This window comes from Elephantulus edwardii, unplaced genomic scaffold (assembly GCF_000299155.1).
Source record: "Elephantulus edwardii isolate Elephantulus edwardi_28Jun2011 unplaced genomic scaffold, EleEdw1.0 scaffold00087, whole genome shotgun sequence".
Lineage (NCBI taxonomy): Eukaryota > Metazoa > Chordata > Mammalia > Macroscelidea > Macroscelididae > Elephantulus > Elephantulus edwardii.
In genome coordinates this window covers 6603612-6619674 of record NW_006399837.1, presented here as the reverse complement: position 1 = coordinate 6619674, position 16063 = coordinate 6603612, and the positions used below count along the sequence as shown (strand labels likewise).

Sequence of the window (16063 nt, the reverse complement as noted above, 5' to 3'; positions counted from 1 at the left end):
TGACCCCAGGTGCTGGTGCCTTTCCCTTTCCATCTGCAGAAGTGCCAGGCCTGGAACATGAAGGGGCTTCTACCCTGAGACAGCAAGGACAGGGGTCCTGGGTGAGCACACCTTCAGGAAGATGATGATCCCAGGGAGAAATCGGGAATCTACTGCCCTGCCTCCAGGTAGTCCCTCATTGCCAGGGTGACCTCCTAGCACCCATGCCCACCACCACCACCACCATCCCCATGATTTTCCTTCTTCACCTCCACAACTGTCAACACCACACACCCAACTCCTCCCTCCAGCCCCCAAGGTGTTCTCCAAGCCACAGCAAGGAGGGCTGTCTGGCCTGAATCTTCAAGGCATCCGGGAAGCAGAGATCGAGGAAAAACGCCTAGCCCGTCTCTGAGGGAACACTGGTGGCTTAGAGATAAGGAGATGCACTGTCGTCCCAGAAGCACTCAGATCAAATCCATCTGGAGGAGCAATCGTCTCCCATACTATTTACTGCCTCTGAAAACCTAGAGGGTCAGCTGCAGGTCTGTTCCCATTCCACATAACAACAGTCCATTTCTGAGTTAGAGCCTGGAACAGTGGCCTGACGAGCCAGACATGGGCTAGGATTCCAGGGTGCTCAAGAGCCAAAGGGCCCTTCTAGATCCCAGGAGAATCACCAGCGGGAACGGCTTTGGACCAGAGGCCAGTCAGAGTGGCTGGTAGGCAGCCATTAGGGGCTGGGCCCTGCATGAAAAAGAGGGACATCTATTACATGATGGGTCTGTGTCGTGAAATCCCAGGGACAGAGCGGGGCAGGCCTGGGTGTGGGTTTGGAGGACACTGCTCCATGAGGCCTGTGACACCTTCAACAGCCATCTGCTGCACCCAGCCAAGAAGCCAGGAGGGAAGCCTGTGCCACCAAGGCCTCAGCAGAAGCTTCCACTTCACACAGCACCTGTGCCCACAGGGGGAAGAGCTCACAGGGCTGTGAGTGTGAGCTGCAAATCCACAGCCGGGGCGCCAACGAAGGCCTTCAACAAAGGCTCTGACTGGGGAGCACCAGCGTGTACACACACACACACACATACATGCGCACACACACACCTGGAGCCTCACAAGGGCAAGGTCTAATTGACAGCTGACCCTGCAGCGGGTTTTCAGAGGCTATAAACCACATGGTAGGAGACTGCCCATCTTTCTCCAGAGGAACAGCTGGTGGATTCAAACAGCCTGCCTTTGGGTTGACAGCACAACTTTTTACTTTTCCACTAGGCCACCAGGGTAAGGGGGCTTTAAGACTGTCTCACAGTAATCATTTGCCTTCCACATACGTTTTCCTTCCTCTGTGGGTAGAAAGTACTTCCCAGGACAGCACTCTACATACTACTTTAACTGTGAAATACGATTAGAGCCCCACCTTGTGGCCAAAATAAATAGTGATCAAATAGAAAGGGTCCCCAGTTCTCCCACACTTACTTGAGGGAGCTCCCCTTGGCACAGACCCTAGTGAGCTGCGCTGCTTACCAAATCCACCAACGGGTCTGAGAGAGAGAAGTGGGCAATCTTAATTTACAGCCTCAGAAAACCACTATGGGAGTTCATCTACAAGTCAGTTCCTTCCTATGAGTTATTTAAAGTGATTATAGAAGCAATAGTTCATGTTCCCTTGACCAACAGAGCACTTAGTGATCAATGCCCCCTAACTTGCAGTGGTGGCCTCGTGGCAAGAAGCTGCCCTGCAATCTTGAAGGCATGGGGTTCAAATCCACCAGCAGCTCTGTGGGAGGACCGCCTCTCTCCTCCCATGTGATCAAGTGCTTCAGAAAACCGACTGGAGGGTCAGCTGTGGGTCGGTCCCGACTCAATTGTACACAACCTCTATGCATAGAGCAAAAATGTAATATAGTCTCAACAAGAAAAAGAATTCTTTTTAAAAAACAACAAACCTCAAACCCGACCAGAACTAATGTAGACATTTTGCCAAGTTCAGTCACCCAACCTTTTTTGTAATAACGGTTTTCTTACTGACACAGGTCAGACTTTGATGAACAAAGCCTTCCCAAGTGGCCACATGCCCCATTTGAACAATATCCCAGTATACATTCTTCTTGTCTGCCTTTAACCTGTTGTTGGGTCCCGTCAAGTACAACTTAGTGATCCTATGAACAGATCTAAACCCTTCCTAACTTGTGCCATCCTCACAATCTGTCCTCTTTCACCTTCCCAGGCATGATGTCGCTCTACAAGGAATAACCTCTCCCAGCCACATGCCCAAAGTGAGATGAAGTTTCATCATCTTCACCTCCAAAGGGGCGCTCTCATTGCACCTTCTCCAAGACCTGTCTGTTCTTTCAGTAGTCTATACTCAGTACTCTTCTCCAATACTATGATATAAATGCACCAATTCTTCTGTCATCCTTATCACTGCCCAGCTCTCAGATGCATAGCAAGTGGCATTAAACGTAGGGAGAATTTATTCCTACGTCTGTTGTTGGTAGGCATCATCGAGCTGACCACATCAAGAGATCCTATATGCTGCAGATCAAAATCGCTCCTGACCCTGTGCCATCCCTACAAGGTGCTAAACCTTCTCTCATGTTGTCTGTGCAGAGTCAGAACCCACAGCTGGCATTCCCGTGGGTTTTCAGAGGCGGTAAACCACATGGAAGGAGACTGGCCATACTTCTCCCACGGAGCAGCTGATGGGATTAGAACCATGTGCTCTTGGGACTGCAGTGCAGCTTCTTGCCACTAGGCCACCAGAGGTCCTACAGGGCAAAGCAAAGGGTTAACTTGGGGGCTGGTTCCAGACTATTTCACAGAGAACCACAAAAATGCATCATGGTTTCTACATTCCAGTCCACTATACTTTTTTTTTTACATTTTTAATTACTATTTTTACCACTCATATGCTTTTATAGTGTTTTACATTATACTGTTGTTGTTATTGTTATGTGCCATTGAGTCACTGGTGACTCATAGGAACCCTAAGTACAACAGCCCTAAACCCTGCTCTATCCTATGCCAATCCCACTGTCTCTGACACACTTAACCCCATTACCCCAGTTACTGAATCAATCCACCTCATAGAGGGTCTTCCACTCCTGCGCTGTCCCCTCCCCCCAACCCCCCCAAGCATGACATTCCTCTCCAAGGACTGGTCCCTTCTTGCACCATGTCCAAAGTATGTCAGACGAAGTTTCAGAATCCTTGCCTCCAAGGAGCAGACTGGTCTCACCATCTCCAGAACAAACCTGTTTGTTTTCTTAGCAGTGCATGGTATATTTAGTACTCTTCTCCAGCACCACAGCTCAAAGGCATCAACTCTCCTATCATCCTTAGTCACTGTCCAGCTCTCTGATGCATAGCAAGTGACTGCAAAGACCATGGCCTGTATCAGGCGCACCTTATAGTCTCCAAATTAAGATCGTTTTCCCCCTTACAATCGCCTTCTAAAGAACTACTTTCATGAAAGTGTGTAAGCCAGCTACCTCATGCCTCATACCCTACTGTGCCCTTTTTAGATACGCTACTGATTTGCCCATCCCTACCAAACCAATACTCTGAGGGAACAAGCATGTCCCTTTTGCTGAAGGGTCCTCTGTTCAACTTGGAAACTTTAAGCATCTGCATCCACAAGCAAAATCCGGTCCAGAGCACGCCCTCTGGTGGCAGCAATCTGTACTGGATGATTTTAAACATGATTTAACAGTTTTGTTGAAAACACTTTCTTTACAAGATGCAGACCTTGTCAATTTGAAACATTTGATTTACAAATCAGAAAACCAGGTTCAGAAACTGGAAAACCATCAGTGAAGGATAATTTGTCTTTAGTAGGTGAAGGTCCTGAAGCAGCTCTGACTGGAGAAATGTGGGATCAGAGTATCATCACTACTTGGGAGGCTGGGGGAAATGACTGAATTTGCAACTGAATTCTGTCAAGACATTTAAAAATAACATTCACCCACGAAAAAGGGCAGGGGGTGGTAATAGTTTTCTAACTAGTATCTAGTTTTCTAACTTTATATCTCAGAAACTTTCTTCAAACATCAAAGAGCTGCTTATCAGAGCACATTTACTGGTGGATGATGGAGGGAAACAGCATTCCAAGGCGGGTTAGGTCTTCCTTCTTTTTTTTTAAATTTTTTTTTAATAATTTTAATGAACATTTACAGAGATTTTGGATTTCCATTCATTCACTGCTGCACTTCTCTCCCCGCCCAGCCCTCCCTCCCACCTCAGTTCACTCCTCTCGTTGAAAAGTAAAATAAACACTCCCTCCCTGGTACACAATCCCCCTGCACCCCTCCCACCACCCCAAGTACATTCCACTATGCATAGGTCTTCCGAGTTCAATTTCTAGGACTTGTTAACTCACTTCTAAGGACACAGACACCAACACAAAGAAAGATGAAAGAGCATTTAATCTGCCAGGTCCACTGGGTGTTCCTCACACATCCCCTCCACGGTCTGTTTCACCCATGGCAGCCTGACACCTCTGGCCCTCTAAGTCCCTCTCTCCTCACCTGGCTCAGGAAAGCAATTTCAAAGGCCCTGAAATACTTTTCTTCATCTTCCTTTATAAAAAAATTCATGGCAAAACTGCTGTCCACTTTTAACATGTGACCTTTCTTCTCTTTTTTTCCTACTCTCAACTACCAAGTCCCACGTCCCACATTATTTCTCTTTAAACTGACAGTGACAACTGGCAAACGGGAACTTTTCACTCTTGCCAAAAGTAAAAAAGAACTAATCAAAGGGACTCAGCAGTGGAAAGGGCAAAGGAGTAAAGAACCAGAAGGTCACGCAGTTAAGGCTTGTCCTTCCCCGATTTAAACACACTCATGCCTTTGGCACCCGTGGGATACTTAAAACAGTGTTTGGCCCACGGTAGCTATTATTGTAATCCTAGGTTACTAAATCCAACTTCTAAAGATCAGAATTTTCTAACAGTACACCTGCATTAAAGCCACTGACTGCCTGCACACCCATGTTTATTGTGGCTTTGTTCACAATAGCAAAGAGCTGGAAACAACCCAAGTGCCCATCAACAAACAAATGGATAGAAAAGCTGTGGTATATTCACACAATGGAATACTATGCTGCATTGAAAAACAAGGAACTCATGAAATAGTATTCAAAATGGGTGACCCTGGAGGACACTATGCTGAGTGAAAGATCTCAGTCACAAAAGGACAAATACTGCATGGTGCCACTGTTGTGAAACTGGACTGACATCAGGGTTGGGGGAGAATGAGAAAGGTGGGATAAATTATGTATACTGCACTGAAACAGATGAGGGAGAGAACTGTTTAAAGGGGATACAGTATTAGGTATTATTGTCATGACAGGAGTCTAGAATGAAGGCTGCACAGTGGAGTGGACTTAAGGGGAGCGATTGTATAACAATGGAAGAATTTTTCTTTTACTTTTCAAAGAGAAGAATGAACTGAGGGGGAGGGGTGGGCAGGGAGAAAAGTGTAACAATGGAGCGCGAGGGCGACGCAGCGCGAGGGCGAGGCCGCCAGACAGGGGAACGCCATTAGAGGGACCTGGAAGAGACCCGGGAAGAACAACAGCCAGCCACCTACCGCGGAACTCCAGAGGACTGAAGACTACGGGACACTGTGTGACCCCCCTGCAACCCACACCTGTGTGACCCTTAACACACAGGGTGTTGCTGCATAAACCCCCAGCAGCACCCAAGCCCCGTCCGGACCTCTTGGTGATAGTGTCCAACCCCTGCGCTCCTTGCCCCCTAGTCCCTTGCTTTCCTCCCCTTCCCCCACACCCCTTGCAGCTCCACAACCAGGCATCTCAACCCCCACCACAGCCCTGTGACCTCAGGGTACCACCTTGGATCCAGACATCACCCGGAGCTATCAGGCGAGCTGTTGAGGAACTAACCTGGCAGGAGAAAGGTTGCAACACCCCCATGATACATCTTCAAGGATATGAACATGTACGGCCAAGCACAATCAATAAGAGTGCATCTAAATTCCAAAATCAATCTCCATAATAGTCTGTGCTTCCTACTGCCAAAGGGGCCCTTTAGAGTAGTGAGAGAAGATCTTCACCCTGAAACCCACAGCGTCCCTTTTCAGCAGGAAGTAGCTAAGAGAATAAGCCGTCCCCTTTTCCTTATGAATCAGGGTGAAGTCTCTCTCAGGGAGAAGTGATAGGGAATGGCAAAGGACACACTGACAAAGGAGATTAATCAGAACTGACTTTGACAAGCACTGTGGCAATTGGACAATTAAAACAGACATTCGGATGGCGGGGAAGAAGAACAAACTGGGGAGGAGGGTGGAGAGAATGGTGCGGCAATGAAGGAGTGAAAGCCCAGAATCCCTGTGAATGTTCATTGAAACTAATAAAATTTAATAATAATAAAAAAAAAAAGTGTAACAATGAATGAATTGAAATCCAAAGTCTCTGTAAATTTTCATAAAATTACTAAAAAAAAAAAAGGCCACCGTCACCAGACCTACTCTAACCTGTAAGGCCCTTGTAAGATAGAGAACCACACCACAGGGTTTCCAAGGGTGTATATACACTTTATGAACACAGACTCACATCTTTCTTCTGTGGAGCAGCTGGTGGCTTCAAACTGCCAACCTCCCAGTTAGCACCTGGACACTTAACCACTAATGTACATCAGCATCGTTTTTCAGCTGCTTTTGAATTTTCTTAGAAAAGGTAATTTCTAGGGAGCCCTGGTGGCTTAGTGGCAAGAAGCGGTGCTGCAATCCCAAAGGAGTGTGGTTCGAATCCACCAGATGCTCAGCTGGAGAAGGAGGGACAATCTCCTCCTGTGCCAGTTGGATCTGATTGAACAGCACACAAAAAACTAAAAAGAAAGAAAAAAGGTAACTCCTCAAGGTATAAAATTTACCTCTTCTGTGTATTAATTCACATCATTAATAGGAAATCCATTATTTCACAGAAAGTTAATTATCCAATAAATTTATTAGAAGTTCTCACAATTATAGACAGAATCTAGAGAGATGCTAATCACTTCCTTTTCTTGAGGATTTACAACACCGTTATTTTGGTGAATGCTGTAAGAGAGGCAAAGTTATCAAGCTTCTGACATTCTTGGGCATCTCAAATTAAATTACACTATAGTATAATTAAATTATAGTATTTTGAGGGAAAAGTAACTTTTGTATTGGTTATACAGCAAAGCTCAAGCAAAATATATCTACAAAGTGTAATACCTCACAGCTAGAGAGAAAGAAAATACACCTAACTGCACAAGTTATGAATCCTGGTGGCACTGTGATTAGAGTACTTGGCTGCCAACCTCAAGATCAGCAGTTTCAACTACGAGCCTCTCCACAGGAGAAAATATGCCAATCAGCGTCTGTAAAGACCTATGTCTTGAAACTCCGTGGGACAATTCTACTCTGTCCTATGGGTCACCATGGGTCAGGATCAGGTTTGGTACTGGTGAGAACAAATCACATACAACAATCATCAAGGGCTTTAGGGAAGATTTGGGTTTTTTTTTTAAAAAAAGGGGGTGGTTTGATTTTACTGAAGAAAGTCATTTAAAAAAACAAACAAAATAGTACCTGACTGAAAAACAAAAACAAACTAAAAAAGCAAACCGGTTGCCATGGAGACAATTCCAACCCAAGGTTATCTGAGGAGCACTTATTTAAGAACTCACAGTGGGCCTGCGGCCATACCACCGTGAATGTGCCCGCTCTGTCTCATCTCCAAAGAGCCACAGTGGAGAATCAGACAGCTCTCTACAGTTCGGAACCGTCTAGATTTTGGACATCTTGGATGGCTGTCCCATCGTTTCCTGCGCCACGTGCCCGGCTGTCAGTGGGCAGTGATGGTCTTCTCTGCTCTGGGCTTCTCTCTGGGCCTGGAGTAGTCCCAGGGCCGCCTGTTCTCAGAGAAGCCGTACAGTTTCCTGAGGGCCACGCGGGCAGCTTCTTCTTCGGCAACCAGCACTGTCTCCCCAGGCCCCTCTGCAATCAACTTCTTATCACTAATGAGAAAACAAGCAGAAGTCTTCAGTTATACAGGGCATCACAAACTCGGAATGCAAATCAGTTATGCCTTTAAGTTTTATCTGGCACAGGATCAACCTGAAATAATGCAAATGTCTTCAGGTATACGATCTTTTTTTTTTTTAAAAAAATAATTTTATAGAAATACTATCTTTCAGTTTTTAACTGATTCTTTGCAAATTCACTATATATACATATAGCAGCTAGACAAAAAAAAATTAGTATTTTCACAGAAATAGAAATAAACTCTGGTAAGATTACCTGGGGGGAAGGGGGAGGGAAAGAGGGAGGGAGGGAGAGAGAGGAAGGGATGGCGAGAGAGCATGTGTGTGTGTATGACTGCATTCTGAATTCATGATATTACTTGATTAAAGTTTGGCTGCAAAGCAACTACAAGATATCATCTTACCTCAGTAAGAATAGCAAAATTCAACAGAGCAGCAAACAGCACATGCTCATGAAGTTGTGGGGAAACTGGAACCCTTATTCACTACTGATTCACTATTGGTGGGATTGTAAAATGGTATAACCACCATGGAAGACTGTACGGCACTTTTTCAAAAAGTTGGAACTAGAAATACCAATTGATTCAGCCGCTGCACTACTGGGAACATACCCCAAAGAGACCATAACTGCCACACAAGCAGATATATGCACACCCATGTTTACTGCTGCTTTGTTCACAATAGCAAAAAGGTGAAAACAACCTAAGTGCCCATCAACAAATGAATGGACAGAGAAGTTCTGGTATATTCACACAATGAAATACTATGCTGCATTAAAAGCAAAAAACTCATGAAATATTATACAAAATGGGTGATCCTGGAGAACATTATGCTGAGTGAAATATCTCAGTCACAAAAGGACAAATACTGCATAGTGCCACTGTTGTAAAACAGGACTGACACTGGGGTTAGGGAGAACCTAAGAAAAGAGAGGATAAATAATGTATACTGCATTGAAACATATGAGGGAGAAAACTATTTAAAAGGAATATAAGATTAGGTATTATTTTCACGACAAAATTACAGAAAAAGAAATGCAATAGTAATGTGGACTTGGGGGGACTGTATAACAATGAAAGAATTTTTTTAAATTTTCAAAAAGAACAAACTGGGGGGAGGGGTAGGCAGGGAGGAAAATGTGCAACAATGAATGGGGAAAAAATTAAATGGAAAGAATATGCTGTAAAAAATATGTATGTGTTGCATTAAAAAATCATTAATAAAAAAAAAGCTCACAGTAAAAAAAAATTGAAAAAAGATTTGGCTGGAATAAAATATGTTATCCAGGTATGCCACATAAACTTTAAAACAAATCAGAAATTAGTTAAATACTTTAAATTAGGAGATACTGTCCTGCAAAATCTTACTGACATTTAAGGGAAGGAGTAAATTTACTCTGCATATTTAAAACTCACACCCTAATTTCTACCTTATGATGGTAGCACAATAAATCCCTACTAAATATTGACATTAAGAGCTCTGGGGCATAAGGAGACCCCTTGCCAAACCAAAAACACGTGGTTCAAATCCACCACCTGTTCTGAAAGAAAGCTGCGTAACCTCCTCCCACACCACTTACGGCGTCTTAAAATCCCCTCCTACCCTTCCTTACTGCTCTCTGCAAAGCCAGCTATGAGTTGGTTTCAACTCAATGGCACGTCACAACAAATTTTAATTAGAGAGCTCTGGTAGCCTAGAGGGTAAGGAGTTGCACTGCCAAACCAAAGGCAGGCAGTTTGAATACACCAGTTGCTCCGAAGGAGAAAAGTGGGCAATCTCCTCCCATGCAATTTACAGCCTCTGAAAACCTGCTGGAGGGTCAGCTAGGAGTCAGTTCCAACTCAAGGGCAATTAGTGAGTAAAATGCTGACTAGTATTCTGTTCTAAAAGGCAAAATATTTTCTCTGCTTTATTGGTATGCCTATTATAATAAGTAATGTTTCTTCGAAAACATAAAAATGTTTCTGTAAGGGAGCAAATGCTGTAAATTAAACAATAATAATCCTCAATGTTTACAAGTACAAAATGTACACACTCTTTCTAATTATATTTAATTACTTTCTGGAAACTTATTATCCTAAAATTTATTTTAAGAAATTCAATGACTGCATTTAATAATTAGGGGTAGGCCTGCTTTTTACCAACATAAAAAGCTGCTCAATCTGGGTTAATTTACATATTTTAATAGACAAGCAAATCCTTCCTTTTTTAGTTTCTTTTTTAGCTGAGTCTGAGGATAAGATGTGATTGCAGTTAAATCTAAAACACATAGGAATCAAAACTCGTTTTCATACAGATAAATGTAAGCTAACATGTACTCCCTAAAATGCTACACTGAACAATTAGCTGAGAAAAAGTACTCTGGCAAGCTACAGATCACTTACCTTTTTCTCAGAATGGCATTCTATAGGTAAGTAAATCAATAATCACAGCAGTGCAAATGTCAACATCTTTGAACTAAGCAGTATGGAGTAAAATGCTACTGACCAGTACAAACCAACAAAATATAAAGGCAGCGCTGTGGTGCTCCCCGACTGCCGGGTGAGTCTACACTCAGGAGCAGAAACCTTCCTCTTCTGTAACTCTTCCATCAGCAGTCCCATGGGATTTACAATCTTCCAAATCTCAAAGAGCTCTTTTCCAGTCAACTGTGTAATGAGGAAGTCCTGCAGAGACAGACAGAATTTATGCATTTAAAGGAGCAGAAGGAAAATGAGAACTCTAATTCAAAACATCTTTTAAAAGAAATTAAAAACCTGATGTGAAATGGAAAAACATTCTCTATCATATAATTCTATATAGTACTATTCTTTATCATATAGTTCCTTCATGTAATGGAATTTTTATTACAAAACAGCTGAATAAAAAAATACTTAAGTCCAAGAAAATTGTAATATGAAAAAGCAGTATGACTCACACCAAAATTCCAAAAGGAGAAATCTTATTTTATAATTTAAATTTGTACTATCAGTTAAGAAAACATCCATTTTTAAAGGCTAAATTCATAAACAAACAGTAATCATCTATGAAAAAATCCCATAAAAAGGCACTTAGGGTGTCTAGAAACTAATACTTCTTTACTGAAGCTAATAATTTTTAATACTCATTTTAAGATTAATAATGACTTCCTTATAAACTTTTTGTTTATTTATGGATTGAAATAACCTCAAGAACTTAAAAACTAGAAAGTTATTCATTTTCAAAGCAGAAGAAAATTCATATTGCCAATGTAAAAGACTGAATCTATGCTGTATACAAAACACAGAGAAGGGTTTTCCTATAAGGTCTAAAGAAGGAACATTGTCTACCTGTAAGGTCTGAAGGAAGAGCATCACCTGCATGTGTTCTTGGGTAGTTGTTCGCGAGAAGGTGGTGAAGCAGTCTATTAAAAATTTCTTCTGTCTTCACAAGAAGAAGGTCTGCTCCTGATACGGGTACGTGGTATTCGCAGGGTGTCTCCTATCCAAGTACTAACCAGGCCAGATCCTGCTTAGCTTCAGAGATGAGAGGACATCTGCATGTTTAGGGTAGTATAGCAATTGACTGGTTTCTGTTCTGGTGGTGTCTCTGTCAGATGTTATCAGGTTTCTCAAGAAGTGTTCAGGCCTGGGGGAAACTGCTATAGTCTTCCTCCAAAATCAAAGTGAAGAAATGTCAGCTTTTGCTGTCTTAATTTAATTGAATATACAATCACCATGAATTGATAATACTTAATGATAGTAATGCAAAACTTGGAGATAAAAGAAGACTTAGTGGGAAAATATGGCTTTTGTGACAGAAATAAGACTGGAAGATTGCATGATAGAATTTCATACAGCCAATGATATATTCTTTGCAAATATTTTTAAAAGACATATTGTTTATAAATAATTTTTTTGTGATTTTAACAAGTTTACAGAAAACTTGTATTTCTATACATTCATCGTTGCACATTTTCCTATCCCTACCCAAAGCTTGTATTAATCTTTTTTTTAAAAAAATTTATTATAACTTGGGTGAAATTTTACAAAGCAAAATGGTTTTCAATTCAACAATTCACACACATTTTTATTTGTAACTTGAGATGCAATTTCTACAATGTGACTGCATTCTTCCCAAAGCCTTGAGCTTACAATTTCCATCCAACTTCATATCCAGGAATTACTATCCATTCCTGATTTCTCTGTTTTATCCCTAAGCAGATGCTTCCATTCAGTCTCTTATGATAGATTGTTCTAGGAATTGTATCTACGCTTGTGTTATTAGTCATGTTATAAGTATATTATTTGTCTGAAAGTTAAGTCACAGAAGTGACTTAAAGAGTTAATGACTAAGAGTCATAATCTTTGGGTTTTACTTGTCTCTATAACCATTAAGACTGGGTTGGATTTTAAAATTATTTTTAGTTTTGTTCTACATTTGTCTTCCACTCTATCTAGAGCCTCCTATGGTGGCCACTTTTAGAGTAGTTGACAATGGCAACCCAACACTGTCTAGTTCTTCTGGTCTCAGGGTCATAGATGCTAAGGTTCACATTGTCCATTATATTTTGGACTAATAGTTTATATTTATATAAATCTTATTATGTTCATTATTCTTTTTTTATGATGAGGGAAATTTTAACAGTTTCACCTTAGAAGGATGCTTATAAAATGTTAAGACTCCAGTCACCAAAATAGGATGTAGACTATTGTCTATGTGGATGGACTATGTAATACAAGTTGATGATGACCCCTGAGACTATGGTCCCAAGGCTCTCAGCCCCAGCAACTTAATTCCTCAAGGTGTTTGGTTAAGGCTGAGAAGTTTTAATAACTTTGCTTCTTGTATGTTATATTAATGGATATCTTTTCAGCACACATTAATACATACGTAGAAGTAGCCTTTGTCAAAATGATGTAGATCCAAGATGTTAGCGGCCTTCACCTCCTCACTCTTCAGCTTGTGCGTCCATCTATGCATCTACTTATAGATTATTGCATCATTGGTATTATAAGATTTTGTATTTAATAGTATTTACCTTTGTTGCCTTTAATTCAGAAAAAACCAATAGAAAGAATTAATACAACTAGAACTTAGTTCTTTGAACAGATGAATAGAATTGGCAAACCACTGGCAAATTTAAAAAGGGAATAGGAGAAGACATAAATAGCACAAATAAGAAATTAAATAGGCAATGTGACAACAGAATCAACTGGAAAACTCAGATACCAGAATACTATGAGTAACTGTATTCTAACTTACTTGAAACCCTAGGAGAAATAGATTTTTAGGGAACATTCAGAGAAGAGCTGACACTAATCCTACTAATTTTTAGTAGAAAAAATTCCCATTGCCCCAATTTTCAAAGACAAAGAATTATCATTTTCGGGATCCTTTATTTGTGTTTTAAATTTTCAGTTCCACGTAATTTCCCCTTTCAAATCTTTCCTTTTTCATTTTGCTTTCATAGATCCATTCTAAGGGTCACATTGCTCTTCACAGATGTTTTTGGTCTGCTTTTCTTTTTCCATTCCTCCTACTCTTCCCCCCTCACCCCCATTCTGCCAGAGGGACTTGAGGCAGGGCCACTCACATTTCATGTAGAAAGATCTGGGTTTGTGCCTGGAACAAAATTTCCAACCTCAGAAATGAAGAGAGGGCAGGGTGATGATGTGACCTCTGGAAAATCCCACCCTGAGCTCCCTGTTCAACTCAGGGAAGTCAGATATTTTTTTAAAAAAAATATGTGTCATCTGTATAATTAGCCTTTGGGGACCCTCGGATATTGGACCTGTTGAACTCCCAATCTGTTTCCTGAGCGGAAAGGTAAACAGCACTGGGACCTACTTGGTATTTCCCAGGGGTTAATTATGAATGCAGCACGATAGCCTGAAAATAGAAACATCAGCACAGGGCTGTGCCCCTGAGGGGAGGTAGAGCCAGGTCTCTTGGTAAGAAACAAACACTGATGACCTCAACAGGAAGAGCAGAGCAAAACCCTAGGTTCCCTGCAGGGCATGGTAAAACCAAGCCGATTCCATCTGTCCACCAACAGTGGAAGGCTGGGATCCAGAGACTGAGAAAGAAACACCCAGAAAGCTCTGAGTTCCCTTTACCACAGGAAGTGCTTGAAGTGGCTCCTAGCAATCTGATGTTTCAAAATCTTGGCTCCAGAGTGTATGCGATGTCTGTTGTTATTCTTTTTAGGTGCCATCTAGTCAGCCCTGACTCAGAGCAACCCGGTATGCAACAGGACGAAGCTCTGAGCAGTTCTGCACCACACTCACAATATTCACGGAGCTTAAGCCCATAGGTGCTCAAGCCCATAGGTGCCTCGGTGTCAATTCATCTCATTGAGAGTCTTATTTTTGTGTGTACTTACCCTTTAGAAGGACCAAGCATGATGTCCTTCTCCAGGGATTGGTCTTCCTGATGGCATGTCTAACATACATGAGACAAAGTCTTGTCAGCCTTGCCTCTAAGAAGCAATCTGGCTGCACTTCTTCAATGACAGGTTGTTCATTCTTCTGACAGTCTGTAGTATCATAAAGCACCACCATGGAGCCTGCTTAAATAAAAGTGAATGGAGTTTATGGATCAATAGAGATGGACGAGGCCGAGGAAACATTGTCAGAGAATGAAAATGGCCACGATGCAGGACCACATAGCAGGAAGAGTTCTGATATTGGATCAGGAACTAAAGCTTACAAAATTCATAATTAGCTGAAAGATTATCAGGGGAGTTAAAAGTAGGGTAGCTTGGAATGGATAGGTCCATAACATCTAAGTGAGATTACATCATTTGTCAAAGTCACTGAACGCTGCTCATTTTATTATCAGGTGGTCTCAAGACTATGGACAGGACCAGTTTTTCTAGTAACTTTATTCTTCCTCAATCATGTCTATTTTTTTCATGTCCATTCTAATGACTTAGAAAAAACATATTTCAAGACGACAGTACATAAGAAAAATCTTGCATCTTTTTTTCTATAATGAAAATTATACACCTATGAACTTGTTGCGACTTGACAGCAAATAACAACAACATAATGAAAAAGGCACTTTGGGAATAGATTAGACATCTTGCACAGGCAAAACCTCAGAGAGCAGGAATGTTGTCCTTGAGGAACACAGCCCGTGTCAGCACTAACAACTAGAGTAAAGAAACTGCCACTTGGAAAGACAGCTTTCAAAAAGTCAACGTGGATTCATGTTAAGGCTTCAAAACGGAGTTAAGGCTCTCTCTGCTTTTAGGTTTCTCTATTTACACACAAATCAAGCGCCTCTGGGTTCAGATTATTGTGCATTCTAAATTCTTTGCCAACATCATTATTCAAATGTACCAATTGTTCTATATTCCTTATTTGTTGTCCAGTTTTTACATGCATATGAGGCAATTGAAAATACCACAGCTTGGGTTAGGCAAGTCACTCCTCAGAGTAACTTTCTTGCTCTTCAGCACTTGGAAGAGTTTTTTGCAATAGGTTTGCCCACTAGGCAATATTTTATTCTGTTGTACATAGGATTGCTATGAGTCAGAGTCAGCTGGATGACACCTAAAAATAACAATTCCCCAGAGATTCTGATATAACAACAAAAAGAGAGGAGCCTTGCATCAAGGTTTTAAAAAGCTTTCCGGGTGATTCTAATATTCAGGCAAAGCTGAGGAAACTGCATAAGCTTAAAGCCTAACCATTTAGGAGCATCTAATGGCCATTAGTTCATTCCTATTTGCTTTGATACCACAGTTCATCAATGCTCTTATCTGTGGGACAAGTGCTAATCTCCAAGCACACATTAGCTTTCAGTGGTTAAACAAATTAGCATTGAGTTTACTTCTCATTTGCGGCAAAGAATTGTGCTCCACAGCCTTCCTAATCACCAATTTTCAGAAGCAGATTACCAGAATATTCTTCAGAGGAACCTTTGGGTGAATTCAAATCGTTACGCTTTTGGTGTGTTGGCCATTTGAGCCACCTGGGACTCCTCTCACAGTGACCCTTCTCGTTGTTGTTTCTGAGGATGTAAATGACACAGGAGGAAGTTGCTCATCCCACAGAACCTCTGGTGGATTTGAACTGCCTTTGG

The 16063-nt window shown here is 41.6% G+C and overlaps 1 protein-coding gene across 1 annotated transcript in view; it reads right to left on the bottom strand.

Annotated features, from left to right (window-relative positions):
• Positions 1–7815: 7815 nt before the first annotated feature.
• The window catches only part of MRPL44 (mitochondrial ribosomal protein L44), an 18794-nt gene continuing 10546 nt past the window's right edge, over positions 7816–16063 (bottom strand). The window contains exons 3-4 of the mRNA XM_006890317.1: positions 10502–10680; positions 7816–7987 (exon numbers count right to left, since the gene is read on the bottom strand). Coding sequence (XP_006890379.1) covers positions 7816–7987; positions 10502–10680 — 351 coding nt within the window. The remainder of the gene's footprint in view (positions 7988–10501; positions 10681–16063) is intronic.